General features: G+C 42.0%; 1 protein-coding gene across 2 annotated transcripts in view; it reads right to left on the bottom strand.

The window, feature by feature from the left end:
- igsf11 (immunoglobulin superfamily member 11) overlaps positions 1 to 14,510 on the bottom strand; it is a 97,143-nt gene extending 82,633 nt beyond the window's left edge. For both annotated transcript variants that reach the window (XM_086215869.1, XM_086215870.1), the window contains exon 1: positions 13,889 to 14,510. In XM_086215869.1, the coding sequence (XP_086071995.1) occupies positions 13,889 to 13,949 (61 nt within the window). In that variant the 5' untranslated portion in view covers positions 13,950 to 14,510. The remainder of the gene's footprint in view (positions 1 to 13,888) is intronic.
- Between the last annotated feature and the right edge of the window lie 2,068 nt (positions 14,511 to 16,578).

Raw genomic sequence — 16,578 nt, 5'->3', positions numbered from 1 at the left:
AAATGTATTATTATTATTATTATTATTATTATATTTTATTTTATTTGTTGGTTCATATTATAACGATGACATATTTAATTCAATTATAATTTTATCGACTTAATTCTGATATGATTCATCAGAATAACTGGGTAAATGAGAGATACTACACTGATGTCATACCGTCTGTGTAGTTTTTCCAACTGATCAGGAATTGCGAATAATAATTCTACAGTACGAACCCAACAGTGCATCCTGCTCACCTAATTATTGTTGGCATATGAGGTCAAAAGGTGAAATGTTCCATTATGTCATGATGAGCTTCATGAACTTTTGTGTCTGCTATTATGTATTCATTTTCAATCCAGCGGAGATATTTTTCATGCACGGTGCAAGTTATGCATCTTTATGTTTTGCATCGACACTCTCCCGGAACCCGGTTGAACACGAGCAGCTGTCTTTCTTCATTTTCACATGCTTAATAGAGTTGTATCCAGTTTGGGTTTTCATTATTTGACTGTCTCTTACAGAAATGCAAATGGATGCTGTGGACAAACAAGATTTATTCTGTGTACGAATGAGGCGTTCAAAAACATTTTAGAGTGATTTGATGAATGAATGAAGGCCGATCAGAACCCATCAGCCTCAGGTTCATCGCTTAGGTGCAGAAAACTCCACCACCAGGTAATCAGCAGTGCCGGAGGCATCATTGGGGGAAAAAAAGACAAAAATACAGCGTAAAACTGCAGATAAAGCACACAGTTGATCAACTTACACCAATAAGAAAAGAGTAGAAATTCTGATCAAGGATTAACTGACTTGTTAAGCCAGTGCAGTATTATGATACTGTGTGTCAGTGAATATGTCTGGACAGGTGTGTCCATGCTCTTATGTGTGTGTTGCGTGAGGGTTGGTGAATCTGGCCATATTTTGCCAAAACTGTGTGGGGCTGAGCGATTTGCAAACGGAGCACTTAGAATAAGTACAGAGGGGCAGGTTGGACTGAGCTTCCCTGCCCCCACCGAGAGGGCAACAGATAAGACAGAGGAGGGCTGGGATTAAAAGTTGGTGGGGCATATGGTACCCCTGACATCCATGCCCCTTATTCTGTTGTTAGACGAACACCGCTGATGAGGTCGTCACAAGAAGGTCTTGCTGTAGACTTCGTGACGCAGCTGCAAAATCCACTACAATGAAAAATGGTTAATTTTCATGATCAGTTTCAATTAACTAAAAAAAAAATGTACTCAGGTAAAAATTGTGTTTTGTCATTCAGTTATTCACAGATACCCAGTTACCCTCTTGCTTCATTTCTTTGCCAACGGTCACAAACTCACAAACTCACCAACTGTTGTTGCTTCTTATATCCATTATATCTATCTTATATTTCTTAAAACTATAATGGGAACAGGACCAGCCAGCTTCAAGTTGAGACTATTCAGGATTGGTAAAAAGAAGAAAAAAAATACGGAGAAATGTCAACGTTCATGATCATGAATGTAGTTTTTACATGTGTAATATTTGTAAAATAAAATCATCTTTTTTCACCATGAGTTTCTACAACTTTACCTTTTAATAATCGAAGAACACACATTTTGAGTGTCTAAAAAATAAATGGCCACACTCAGATATTCACAAGCCTAAATCGACATTATAGAAATGAAACAAATAGTAACCTGTTAAAAAGTAAACCCATATCACACACACACACACACACACACACACACACACACACACACACACACACACACAGAACTGAGATGCAGAGTTAGTGTAAGGAAGAAGCAACCCAAATACAGATAACAAAAACACTTGTGAATATGTAAAGTGCAGCAGTCCTGTGAAACAGTACCAGTGTGTGTGTGTGCGTGCGCGCGCACACGTGCGTGTGCATGTAGAGATATTTTGTCACCTGTATGCGTATGTGGGTATGATGCACCTGTATGTCTGTGTGTGTGTGTGTCCTCCCTAGTTGGTCAAGCAATGTGGCCATCCTGTTAGATTCAGCAGCTAAAGGGAAGTCTGCTGTAGCAAAGCACAGAAGAGCTCTATCATGCAACTCTCTTCGTCTGTCTGTCTGTCAGTCTCTCTTTCTCTGTCTGTCTGTCTGTCTCTGTCTCTCTCTCAGCATGCTTTAGCTCGCTATTCTTCCTCACTGCTCACATGCATCAGATTTGACATGCTCATTCGTTCACTGCGAAGACAACCGGGGGACCACTTTTCAGTCTCATCCCTGGAAAGTCATTTGTGTGTCGACTGAATGTGTGGGTGGACGGAGAATAAGAGACAGAGACACAGGAATTTAGAGTGTGTGAAAGAGCGTCAGTGAGAGCGACGGAGAGTGGGAAAGAGACAGTGAGAGTAGAACTGGAGAGAGTGATGTAAGGGGAAGGCAAATGCAGGCTGTAAGGACAGAGAGGACAGTAGAGGGATCGAGACATTATGAAGGGAGAACCAAGGAAGTTGGATGACACTCAGCAAGAGACCCAGTCTCTTGGGCACCATATACAAGACGCACACATAATGAAACCCCACTGAGCTGATACACAATCTCCCCAACAGGGAGCTTACACTCATGTACTGAGAGTGTGTCACACCTAGAGATGAAAAGCCAGGTCATCTCCCACTGGTCTACTTACGTGTTTGCAGCATAGGCCTCACACACTAATATCGGACTTATTGGATCTTCTAATGTTTTATTGTGTAGCCATATGATACTTGAAGTGTTATTTCATTTTATTGTCTCTCACTTTAAAAGTTTTGATCTGGTATATCAGCTATAATAACAAAGCAATTGCCAAAGAAATTGGAGTATGAAGGCAGGCACAGCATTTCGTCTGTTTTCTCATATCGGTTGCTAAAGCAGTCATGGTGGTCTGATGAGGACAAAACAGCCAGTCTGATGGTGCGAACCGCTGCACTTCAGAAGCTGCTAGCTAAGACTTGGGGTTTCCGACCTTCAATGAAAATGTGTTACGGTACATCTGATCAGTAAAAGTTGTGCTGAGGACAGCTGGTTACACGCACACACACACACACACACACACACACACACACACACACACACACACACACACACGCACGCTCTAAACGGAGAATGGGAGGAGCTTGTGAAGATGCATCAAATCAACGTACAAATGTAAATCATTTATGAAAATCTCAACGTGCTAAACTTGTCACTGTGTGAGCTGCCACATTTCCTCTGACATCAGACGGGTGAGCTCAGGATTAGGACTGAACTTTCTGAAGATGCACTTTCTCATGTCAGAGGTTGAGTCTGAGCTCCGAAGCGCAACAAAACACACAAGAAGACATTTCCCGAGCGGTCTCGGCCCATTTCCAAAGGAACTCTTACAATGAGAGCACAATTGCAGGAATCGAACTAAACCCACAGGATTACAGACATTCTGAACGCTGAATTTGTTTAAATTCAAACAAAATCAAAGTTAAATAACATGACAGGGCGGGAAGACTTAAACCACTACTGAAGTCCGATGTTTGCTGGACATCTGGGCAACATTTGTGACTAAAAAACAGAAGGACTCCTGTAAGCCTCAAACACGCCACTCAGCAATGAAACTGAACCCGACGACATTTGATGAACCCAAACATGCGCAATATATATTTGCAATATCTTATTTTTGGTTACAGCGATCTTTGTTGTGTGTCAACCTCTTAAACTTCTGCCTTCTATCCATCTCTACTGCCGTCTGTCAGATAAATGCAAAAATATGTTGGGTAATACTTTTGCAACATCTCTCATCTTTCTTTCTCTTTTATGATGTCTTCACATTCCTGCATCAATCAGGATTTCATGTTAAGATGGCTACTTTTAACTCTTCTCAGCCACCCTGCTACCTCTGCTGCTGCATTTCTCAATACTCCAATTACAAAGTTAATAGATTTAAGAGAATATACATTGAATAAGAGAGGAAGTACAAAGGAATCAGCAGGGATTTACCCAACAGCCAGTTTATGAATTACCTATGGCTGTGAACAGCTCTGGGCATATTTAATGCAGGAGAATCTGTCCCGCTTTTTTTTTGGTTCCCTTCTATTCTCTTTGCTGTATTTTACATTTACACTCAATAAGCTGCATGAGAAGGCATCAGCGATACAAAAGAGGCAGATAATGTCAAGTTTTTTTTCACTTTTTTTTTTTGCAAAGATGCAGGATTTATAAAGCTGTGAGGGTGAAGAGGCAGAGGATTGCACTAGAATCAAAGTTGTGGTTCTGTTTCCGTACCTGAGTGGCGATGAAAAAAGGGAAATCTAAGCAGAGGAACGGGCAGCAGGCCTTGATAGATCATTACTATATGCGATTTTGTTCCGACCAAACCCGCGTTCCTACTGGTGTGTGTGTGTGTGTGTGTGTGTGTGTGTGTGTGTGTGTGTGTGTGTGTGTGTGTGTGTGTGTGTGTGTGTGTGTGTGTGTGAACCATGTTGGACACTAATACAGCAGACTTTTTTTCTCATATGAAAATATCCAGAGAATTAAGTCTGGGCATTATCCTGAGATGCCCTTCTTTCTTCCCCTTCCTCTTCCTGTTTTCAAGTTTCACACGCATAACAGAGAGGTCAACAACCCACCCCCTCGCTCGCTGTAAATTCTCCAAACAATAATCGGCTCTATTCACACATGGAATTGATCAGGATGAGTTCATGTCACAGTCTCATTTGAGCTATCAACTTTGAATTTGTTATTTTCTGTTTTATTTTGAAAGCTGTATCCTCATGTGGGGGCGGCCTTCGAGCAACCGAAAGGTCGCTGGTTCGATCCTCATGTCCCCTGGTGACCATGTCAAAGTATCCTTGAGCAAGATACTGAACCCCTAATTGCTCCTGATGGCCCTGCGACGGACTGACGAGCCATCCAGGGTGAACCCCGCCTCTCACCCAATGTCAGCCCCCCCGCAACCCTTAACAGAGAAGCAGTACAGAAAATAGAAAATGGATGTGTATCCTCATGTGTGACAGTTTTACTTCCATTGTCTCCTGTTCTTTTTTCATCAACTGCTCCACCTTGGTGTGTCTCAGGCCTGTGGAGTTATTGATTTAGTTCTCGGTGTATTTATAGTCTTGTTCTTCCATCCTCTGTTCAGCATGTCACTGATTTGTTTGCCATTGTTTCTGTATTTCTGGACTCAGATTGAACATTTTGTCATGGATTTATTTGACTGAGGAGATACGAATGGCTGATGTTTGGACTCTCTCTTTCAGGAGCACTTGGTTTAATTTACTTTATAAAATCTATCAAGACTTTGCATTTTGATCCTCTCCCTTTTTTTATTTCCAAATAATAAAAACTGCTTTGATTTATAAAGCTGTTTCTCTGCCCCACAACTCTGACCACCTTACTTTTATGCTAATCGGGTTTTTCCAAACATGAATGAGGTTGCCATAGCAATTTGCACTCCTACGCCCGTTTTAAGACTTGAAGACTTAAGACTTGACCTACAGGTCAAATAAATTAAATGGAATACATTAAAAATGAATGTATTTTTTGTATAACTTTGCTCTTTTAATACAAAACGCTGTGCAGCTTCATGCAACCAAGGTAGAGGTGATATGGTTAGCTCTAAGATTCAGAAATGAATAACAATAATCATGCAGTACTTCCTCACAGTTGATTTTCCTGATGCCATGCGTTGAGGGTTGTGTACTGTCGTCAATGAAACTGACATGTTATCAAGCCACGTGCCTTTATTTATGCAAGGTAATAGAAAAAATATACAAGTTGGTTGAGAATCCAAAAAAAAATGTGTGCGACTGTTGCTAGACTCGCATTACACATGAGTACAAATGGTTTATTTTAAGGGTGATCCATTCTGAGACAACCGTCACACTCTGAAAGTGTCTCATAGTACTGTTGCAACCCTGTGTGAAGGATTTGTACGAAAACGTGAGAATCACAGCTGTAATCGGACCATAACTGAGGAACAGTGCATCCGAGAATTTTAAGCAGCAAGTGTGAAATTCCCCAACATCCTGTCCCAGACCTGTGAGCCCCAAATCTTTTAACAACCCATGAGTGGACACAAGCAATTTACAAAATTACATTCCTCTAGAATATAAAATTGGGAGCTGCATGGCTCAGTGGTAGCGTCTAGCAACCAAAGGGTCACTGGTTCGATCTTCGCTTCCCCCGGTGACCATGTCCAAGTATCCTTGAGCAAGATACTGACCCCTAATTGCTCCTGATGGTCCTGCGACGGACTGGTGACCCATCCAGGGTGAACCCCGCCTCTCGCCCAATGTCAGCTGGGATAGGCTTCAGCTCCCCTGCGACCCTTAACTGATAAGCGGTATAGAAAATAGATGGATAGAATATAAAATTATCCACAGTGTATTTTTAGAGCATGCACGATCATCTGACCAAGACAACTCCATTCAACATCCTGTACTCAGAGCACAGTCACAGGATCCGCATTATCTCTCAGTGTGACACCAGTGAGTTCAGCTGCTGGGTTCATCAAGTGCTGCGAGGTCATTTAGTCAGTGTGAGCATCGATAAACAATCCATTTCAAATTAGTGATGCATGGCTACAGAGCTCCAGGGAGTACAGTTGGAAATAGCGATGTCGAGTGCTTGCAGCTCCTCTAAAACTGAAGACACCTAAGCGATCGTGGCTATGAATTGTCTGCGTTCACTGATACTGGTGGGTGTCCGAGGCTAAAAGGTTTGCGAAGTAGTTTTCTCTCATATTTTCACTTCTAATGAAATCACTGCTTTGTGAATAAAATATATGACTTTGCATCATTGATTTACTGATTCTATTCCCTGAAACTGCTGAGTTGGGATCATCTCATCTATTTCTGTCCGGTTACTTGTGATAACTATCGTTCTGTTCAGATCTTTGACATGTGACTGCTTCAGATTTGGCTGACACATAATGGTTTACTGTTGGCATCACGGACTGTTTTTGAAGATATTGTTAAGATTGTATCACCGCAACAAATTGGATAAAATTTTCAAGGTCTGTTAGTGAGATTTGACATTTAAGGTTCTGAACTACGATAAAATACGGAAGAGTGCCAAGAACATGTGACAGGAGATTGAATAATGTCAGTGTCTGAAATATCCACAAAATCCACGGAACAAATTAAGTAATCAGGGAGTACAAACAACTATTCAGGGTCAAACATTCCACATTAACCTTTTTTTGTATCAGAGCTTCTTTCAAAATGTGTCGATATTTTTAAATTATTTTTAAGAAACTGTGACTATCAGAGATGATCCATGAATGTAGAAGCAGAAAAAAAATAAAAAAGGAGCAGCTTACGTTTCATCCTTCATCTTAGCATTAATCTGCCTAATGAGCCAAAATAGAAAATGTGATTGTCTGGAATGTGGAGGGCTGTGATTGGTGGATCAAAACTATGAGGTCATTACAGTCCAGGGAAAACCTTCATCCTTAGGGATCCACTATTGCGGGAATATGAGGACACAAGCGCGTTCGAGCGCGCATACACACACACACACACACACGCACATGCACACTTGTGGGAATAATGTGTGCACAGAAGCATTTCCTCTGCCATTGATCTGAGCTCATAAAGGCTTACAATGATAAACACAGCGACTATTCTTGGTAATTCCAGAGATCAACGTAATGACGCTCTGGCAGATGCCGATTGAGAGTTGCTCGCTCACACACACACACACACACACACACACACACACACACAAAGAATGATGTGAAGTTTTTTGTATTGTTTTGTTTTTTTCCTTTTGGAAAGAATAAAGGATTAATACAGACAGGCACATTCAAGATACAGACAATGCTAACACTTCTGTCAGGCTCATGATGTTAAATTGGGAGAGGAAAGTATTCATTTAATCGCAAGGTGTGATCTTTGATGCTGGGAAATTATCTTTGAACTTCTCTTCAAAGACTTTGTGATATTGGTGTGAAACAGAGTAAGTATCAACTATTTCTGTGCAAAGAAACAATAATTATCCTTGTTCGAGTAGACGTTGTGGGAAAACTCCAGTTTGAGGCGTCTCGTGCCTGACGTGAACCTCGCTAATAATGTAACTGCATCATGGAGACGTACAGCGGTCTGGATCAAAACAGCACATTTCCACCTACGCTCTTCCACGCCATTCACCATGAGATTTTCTTTGTATTACTATTAGTAGTGGTAGTATTATGTCAATAATTGTTACTTCCACCAATGTTGATTGATGCCATTTGTCTGTCAGCAGGATTGTAGAAAAACAATGAGGCAGATTTTCACCAATTTTGGTGGAGGGGTGAAGAATGGGCCAAGGCAGGACCCATTGAATTTTGGGGTACATTGGTCATAGTGCCACCTGGTGGCAACAATAAATCACTTTTTTTTTTTTTTTTTTACAAGATAATAAACTCATCCTCACAGTTCCACCTGATATATCTCAAATTTGGTGAGAAACATCTCAAAAACTAAGTAACGGTTACTCTGACAACTGCTATTGTTTTGTTTGTTCATTTATTTGTTTGTTTGTTTGTGTTACCATGGTGAGGCTGTCAATTCTCCAAAATTTCATAACAGAAAAGGAAACTGTTGTAACTGGACCCCACGTAGTCAGATCTTTCTAAAAACCACGCGCTGAGTTATTGCGTGAAGACATCTACAAGTTGAATCTAAGACATAGGTCTACTTGGTCATTACAGGAAGTAAGCCTGACGCAACACTATTTGATTTCCATCAAATTTACACTGTATTGATGTATAGAAACATGATATATTGCCAGGCTGTTTTCTCTATTGCCACCTTGTGGACACAGGAAGTGATACTTGCACCACAACGCACACATTCGACTGCTCCTTCATGGTCACCATCCCATCGCTTGACAGGACAGCCACACACACACCAGTGTGCACAAAGTTTTAATTAAGGCACAAAGGTGAAAGTGACCGGGGCTGGAATTTCACCTTGGTGGAGAAATGCGCTCTCCCAGTGCTCTCAAGTTATGTTTTAAGTATAAACCAGGCTAAAACAAAGAAAATAGCATATGAATAGATTTTTTTTTACAGCCTGCTTACAACAGCAAACTAACCTAGATTCAGTGTTAGAGACCTTTTCTGAAGCTTTTCCACTAAATCTTTCCAAAACTCTTTTAGCGCCTCAACTTTGTAACTTTATGTTCCAGATATCCCCTGATGTGATGTGCAAGTGCAGTCAGCAAAGGTCCTGTCAAACCTCAAGAGCCAGCAAAGCAAAACTGCTCATTTCAAGGAGACAATCTTCAGGGTGCCACGACATAAGGAAGACATCCGCTTTAAATATGTATGAGCTACACGCACACACACACGAAAGCAAAATCAAGCTAAGAGATGGTCTCATCTGAATACTGTGACAGAATGCTATGGACCAAAGATCATTTTATACACACTTAAGGCATGTAGACTCATATGTGAATAAATTATGTCTATTTTTGAGTTACATCATCTAGCCTGCAGAGGCTTTTACAGTTTAATAATGTCTTGTGACCAAAGTTTTTCAGTGAAATTAAACAAGATTACATGTAAAATAAGCAACCACCAAATGTAAATTGTACAGTAAAAATGGCTGTAAATAATGGTGGCATGGTCATGTTAATTTGGCTGAAAAGGGATGTTGAATTTACCAGTTCAGTGCGTCAATTTTACAATGTTATTTTGTAAATGATAACAGTTTTAAGTTGTAAAATTTACAGTTTGTTCTGTAATATGGTTTACATTCTGCAGTATTTTTTACAGTATTTTTCTGGCAACCACAGCTGCCAGTTTTTTTCCGTAAAAACAACTTCTTCTTTTTTTTTTTAACAGTGTGAAGTAGACATGACATTTTAAGGACTGTAATAATTTTCTTTCCCATCTTTATTGTACTCTTACACTGATTTTCGTTCCATCTTCCCTGAGTGCAACATCAGAGTCGAGAGGCACAAACCTGGATCTGAAACACACTTGACAGGTGAGCAGAGTGCTTCCAGATGAGTAGGTGACATCCCATTTCCCCGACACTCTTATATCATCATGTGAGCATCACCGTGCTCCCAACACACACATGATTCACTCACGACTCCCTCATTCGCCACTCTGACTAAAGGTGCTACCAACTCCAAAACCTCAAAGCTCTAAACTTCTGTGAACTGACCACATCAGATGTTTGCCCCAGATGCTTGGCCAACTGCCGAGCCACATGTGGACTCTTCGGGGCCTCCCTTAATGTGTGCTTAAGAGACTGTGGGACCGGGCGAAAGCAGCTCTCTCTCTCTCTCCTCTCTTGCTCTCTCTCTCTCTGTCCGTCTGTCTCTCTCTCTCTCTGACTCCCCCTCTCTCCCTGTCTGTCTGTCTGTCTCTCTCTCTCCTCCACATATTTGCCCATCATTTATTCATTCACAGTCCCCGGATGGCTGCCGCCATCGCCACCGCCGCCGTCATCTGAGGACCCCGTCGTCTGAAGTTCTTCTGTCGCTCAAACATACGCATGCACACATGAACATGCACTTTGCAAGCGGTCCCAGAGGTCTTTTAATTTTTTGAGATGCTATTTTTAGTGAGAAAAATAATCGAGGTGGAAAGTTCCATCTGTCCAACACTCATGTTCCAGCTGCTCCTTTTTAGCAGCAGGCGGAGAGAGAGGAAGGAAAATAAATGCTGCTTATCAGATCAAACTGACACGGACGGGATTTATTTATCGCATGCACTCTGCATTAGAAGGGTTTATTAACAGAGAGGCTTCTTCCAGGATGGATTGTAGAAGTGTAGTACTTTTTTTTAAATTATGAAAGCTAACATTATCTGCAAACATCAAACTTGTCAGGTACATTTATCTGCCACAAAACCAGCAAAGTACACATCCGAGTATGAGGGATGGGTGGGGGTGGGGGGGTGTTCTTGTCAATGCCAAATTCAAATTTGCCAAAGTACATATAGATATTTCAGTGTAGCTTTTGTTTGTGTTTCATGTTATATTACAATATCTAGTTTTTGCACTTGTGCCTTTCACCTTTGTTTTCACTTTGTTGATGCATGCAGAACTGTGCAGTTTGTGAAAATAACTTGTGAATGTATAATTGGAGTTTAGTGAAATTCAGGAACTACAAAATAGATATCTGAAACAGAAAATCTCATTAATAGAAATATGTCATGCATATGTGTGTGTATTTAGAAATACATACATCCGTCTTCCTAAGCCAAGAAGCAGCATTACACTGTGTTCTCTCTTTACCTACCTAAAAAAAGAAGAAGAAGAAGAAGAGCTGCTTTGGAGAGGCACCATCATATTCAGTATGCTCTGGAAAACTCAGACACCTGGGTGTCTGCTCGCTGTCCTACGACGGATTGATTGAGTAACTAAATTGGAGACGTTGTAAACAACAAACGAACTGGAATTAATTTGTCATTTCTCACCAGTAAAGTAAAACAAGGGTGACAAAGTTTGGCTTTGATGCCGACTTGAATTCCAATGAGCTCCTCATCCTCACTGGACTCCATTTCAAACAAACAGAGACAGCAGGATGAAAGCCTGGTGGCTAAACTCAACATTTCACTGTATGCAAATGTGAAATATCCTACAAGATCTATTATGCAGGCAACCGGAACAAACAGCAGCAGTTGAGAAGTTCAGAGCCATCACCTCTGCTTTAATTTCATTTACCAAAATTGATTGTTGGACCTCCAGAATTGGTGCCTAGCACTGCACCCTTGAGGGTTGTTCCGGGTGAATCGTTAAAGCGGGGCACGGATAGAGTAGCTCTGTGTTGGGTGTCGCCGGGGGAGGAGGTGGTGGTTGGGAGGGGGGGGGGGGGGTGACAACAGCTGAACCAATCAGTTTATTAGCAGAGAGCCTATACTGTTCATTCTTCTAACTTGAAGACTTCAAACAGTCGACGCAGTGCAGATCTGAAAGACCCGCGTCCTCTTGGCTGTAGATGGAAGCTAATTGAAAAGGAGGGATGCAATATTTATGTGGAACCGGGGAGGTTTGATGGCTGAAGACTGACGTGGCATGTCCTCTGACTAATGTTTCAAGTACAAAGGGGGTCTGATATGAACTCCATGAAATTGTCAACTTTCGACCTCCTCTTATACTCATTCACTGTTACTCAAAACTTTCCACTCTTTCAATCTAGAATCTAGAATAATCTGGAAAAATAAACAAAAAATATTACATCACTTTACTGTGAGGTGCCTTTAAAACAAAGACAACACATTATTGTTTTGTGTTTCCATCTGCAACAGGCGGACAAATAAAAGGTTTGGTGGATGTTGCCACACGTCTCCTCAACACGTTAAGGTCTTAAAGGGGTTCACCTTTTGAATGCACATCCAAAGCAAAGAGGTAAATACGGAGACTTCAGATTTCATTGTGTAAGAGTCCTTAATGAAGAGATCCAATACTTCTAGTGACAACGCGTGACAGGTGAAAAGTGCTGCTCAGTATCAAGAGCCAAAATAAGCGTCCACAATCAATAGTGAGTTTGCTGCATCAGATTGTGTTCAGAGAAACACCAGAGCTCCACACATTGAGACACAGGACGGACAGAAAACGGTCCAGCATGTGAAGGGTTGTTCATTGTGCTCACAAATGCAACCTGATCAAAACTTATCCTGCTTTTTTTGAAGAAGCCAAAGTTCTTTTCTTAACTGGTTGGACACACGGATTAAGAGGGCACACTGAGGCAGTTTATCAGACAATAGACAGACTGATCACCCCAAATAAGCTCAGGGGAATGTAGGTTTGTGTGTGTGAGTGGGTGTGTGTGTGTGTTTGCATGTGTCAGCCTGAGTGAAGTTGACAAACCAACATATATCCTGTAGCTGCTAAGGTATACAGCTAAATAAGTGAGCAGCGGAGTGAAACACCTAGGCAATCAGGACTAAATTCAATCTGCCTCTGTCCAAATTGACATGTCAGACTGCTCTGTGTGTGTGTGTGTGTGTGTGTGTGTGTGCTTCAGTGGAAGAGCTTTTGTTACTTGACAAGAGGCTATTAGAGGTCACAGTTGGCAGTCTGGTATTTTTTCTTCAGGGTTTTATTTTCTGGAAAAAGAGGACTTTAACTATGTGATACAATGAAAGACTGCAGCTATTAAACACAGCTGTCGGTTATTTAACTATCCGGTGTTTGTGTGTGTGGATGCCATGTCTATTTAGCTGTAAATAACCTTTTCTCTTCTCTTTTTCATTTTTAGAAACTCAAGGCTTGATCAAAACTGCACAATACCCGATTACTACGAGAGAGTTGCTAAAACGTAACGGAAGGTCAACAAACTTTGTGCATATCGATTCATTTTTCTATTTACTATTAGAATTTGTCATGATTTTCCAGAGGGGCTGAATGCGCTCCTGTTCTCCCTGCTCCCCACGTTGCTTCTCCTTAATCGGGCGGATTACCGGGCGCAACCCTCCACCGTCTGCTCCGTTTCTATTTCAAAACACAGACACACACCGCTGTGCTACATTCTCGTGTCTCGGTAGCGTCGTTCGTGAATATAAACACATACGGGCGCATTTCCAAGCGTCGTGTGAGACGCGCAACGACGATATTCGCGTTGTTACGGACGCGCCACAATCAAAAGTGCTCGACGAGGCGACTGTGGTGGACCTACTGGGAGGAAAAGTCCTGCTAAATCTGTGCTGTAGTTTTTTTTTTGTTGAAATGCCGGGGATTTGACAGCCTGATGATCCAAACATAAAGTATTAAGAAGGGGAGGGATCAAATGGCTGTGGCACGCGCTCTTGGAGAGAAGTTGAGCCCGTGGTGACACAAATTAATTCCACATCCATCTGTTTTTTGTTTGTTTGATTTGCAACAATGATGTAGATGTACATTATTATTACATTATTATTCATTATTGTTATATTATTATTAATGCATTCCACTGTGTCTATGGTGTTGGAAATTGTAAATGTGTGACGTTTCCTGGTCAACTCACCCTCCATGAAGAACAGGACCATCCAGGCTATCCATAGGTCCGAGTTATGAAACTTCACCATGGTTCCTAACTGTTCTCTTCGCAGCTGTAGCCCTGCGCCTCCTCCGCCTCCTCCTCAGTATAATCTCAGCTCCGCTCTCAGTTCCTCGGAAGAAAACTAACTCTTCCTTGCGATGGCACGAGATGGCATGAAAGCAGTCAAGGGGTTTTACGCAGCGCACATTAGCGACATTTCTCACAAAGAACGTGACATGATCGAATGTGCGGACAAAAATAACCTTGAGAGCATGTCTATCCACCAGGCGATCGCCTTCTACTGCCTTGTGCCTCTTACTCCGATCCTCTCCTCCCCTTCTTTGGTAGCACTTCTTGACAAGGTTCTTTCCGTACGGTAAATTTACGCACGCCTGGGAAACGTCGGTGCGCACCTGCTGGTGAAGGAGATTCCGTCCGCTGCCTGTGAAAGTGACTCAGAAACAGATCAGAAACTGGCGCTCTCCCCGTCGGCTTGGTGAGTCTCTCCAACGCGTCTTGTTGCGCTCCATGGTTTCTCACCCGTTCTGCAGAAGCTCAGCGTGCTCGAGTTTAACATTCACGCGGACTTGGAGACACCACTTCCGGTTTTCAGTTATTTTTTCAAAATAAAGAGGCCACCCATCCATCACTGCTGGTAGTGCACACATTCATTGGCCCTATCCCGTTTGATTAATTGAAACTGAACCAAAATTTTATCCTTTGCAAGAGTCATGGCTACAAAGCTCTACAGCTGAACTCCTTCAAAACCCTCAGAACTATGTAGGCTGGGCAACACTGATGAAATGTAAATCAAATCTTGACCGAGCTGCGTGGTGATGTGTGCTCATACCATAAAATAAGCAAAGAAACGCTTCAGACCATGTGTTCTCCATACTGGATTGGATGAGTGCGAATTTAACTATTACTACAACTATATATGCAAGATAAGTCGCCTACTAATTCTTCTAATAATCTATTCAAATGATTATCCTCCATTCGTGCTGTACTTGCGGGCCTGTTCTAGAGCCGAGTTCCGTCTTACCCGGTCCCTGACAACATCAGCTTGCGCCCTCGCCCTGCTGTGCTGGGACTCACTCACCTGGGTTCGAGGTGGTTTTATTCTGTATTTCTGCTCGAGATGACTTCCCGTTTTAAGCCGAGTGCGTCTGCAGGGGCTTGATGGACGAGAGCAGCGCGAGCCCGGCTGTTGCTGGGAGACGAATGACGCCAGGCGAGAGGAGAGACGCTCGTGCCCTCCTGCGGTGCGTCTATAAAACGACCGACTCGATATTTGCTGTGTGGAGAAACGAGACTTGGTGAAACCTCGTGGATGGTTCTGCTTATGCGTGATGAGGCACACAATGTTGCACAGTTAATTTGGTAGTTGGTCCATGTTGCGTATTCCTGGACATCATTACCAATCCATCTTTATTTATATAGCACCAAACAACAACAAAAGTCATGGCACTTCACACAAACAGCAGGCGTAGAACCTTAAAAGTCTTTAATTCAAATGAAAGAGACCAAGCATTCCCACACGAGCAAGCACTCGGCTACGTTGGTGAGAAAAAAAAAAGAGGTTGAGAGGGAGAAGAAGAGATGGGGGGGATAAGGAGAGAGGGAGAGAGAGAGAGAAACATGGTGCCAGGGCGAGCGAGTGGTTGGTCCAGAACAGGAAGCGATCAACCCCACGTCTACAGCCCCAGGTAACCTTCAGGGTGAGATTTACTTTCCTTATATTGTCTGGTTCAGTAATATTGGTCTTTGAAAAGTACTGGAGCAGCAGAACACATCACATGGTTCAGCTAGACATGTTTTCAATGAGAAGTAAGAATAAAACTTATCACTAATATTCTCAGAGGTTTGATTTGTGGATTAAAACTGGGTTCTAAGAATTTTTGTCCAAGAGTAGTCTTTAAATAAACCTGCTGTAAGAGAAAGACGAGGAACCCACCACTGGCTACCCAAATACGGGTTCATCTTTATTCAAAAAATAACTGTGTAAATGTAAAACAGTCTTAGGAGTAGCAGGAGCCTCGCTATGGGCGATGAGCTCACTGGTCTGAACCGGGGAGCCGTGGCTTGATTTCGTAAATTAAAAATATTGGTCTAAGTTGAAGGCAGCCTTTGTTCCTGAAAGCACCGGAATGAACCGGGAAGTGGTCAGGGTCGTCTCACTTCCGGCTGATTCCCACCTGGCTACCTTCAGGAGGTGACAAATTGAATGAAAATAACGAAAGATTGAAAAAAGTTAAATTTTCATGTTCTCCGTAGCTTGAACGTTCAATACATCAGGCGTAAGAACGTCAGTTAACGCTGCCCATCTCTGTCATCAGTCACATAAAACGAGAGAATAGAGTCACAAGTCAAACAACATCAACATGAACAAATGCAGCCTTAAAGTTAAAACAAAAAAACAGCAGCCATTGAATAACGAGGGACGCTGGAAGCCAGAGTCAAAGGTGGTGAAAGCAGCAAAGCACTTCCTGAGTAGTAGGCTAGTCTTTTATCAACGAAATATTTAAATGATTAATTATCAGCTTATGTGTTATACACTGATCATCATTAAATCTTAAATCACAGTAGTACGTTATGTTTTTATTATATTATATATAGGAGGAGGTACACTGACAGCGGGCACATTTGGGGATGTGCCACTGCTAATTTTTATAGAG

Source organism: Aulostomus chinensis, chromosome 10 (assembly GCF_037954235.1).
Source record: "Aulostomus chinensis isolate RoL2024-O1b breed Wild chromosome 10, RoL_Achi_v1.0, whole genome shotgun sequence".
Taxonomy (NCBI): Eukaryota; Metazoa; Chordata; class Actinopteri; order Syngnathiformes; family Aulostomidae; genus Aulostomus; species Aulostomus chinensis.
The sequence above is the reverse complement of the archived record's forward strand: the minus strand, read 5'-3'. Positions and strand labels throughout refer to the sequence as shown.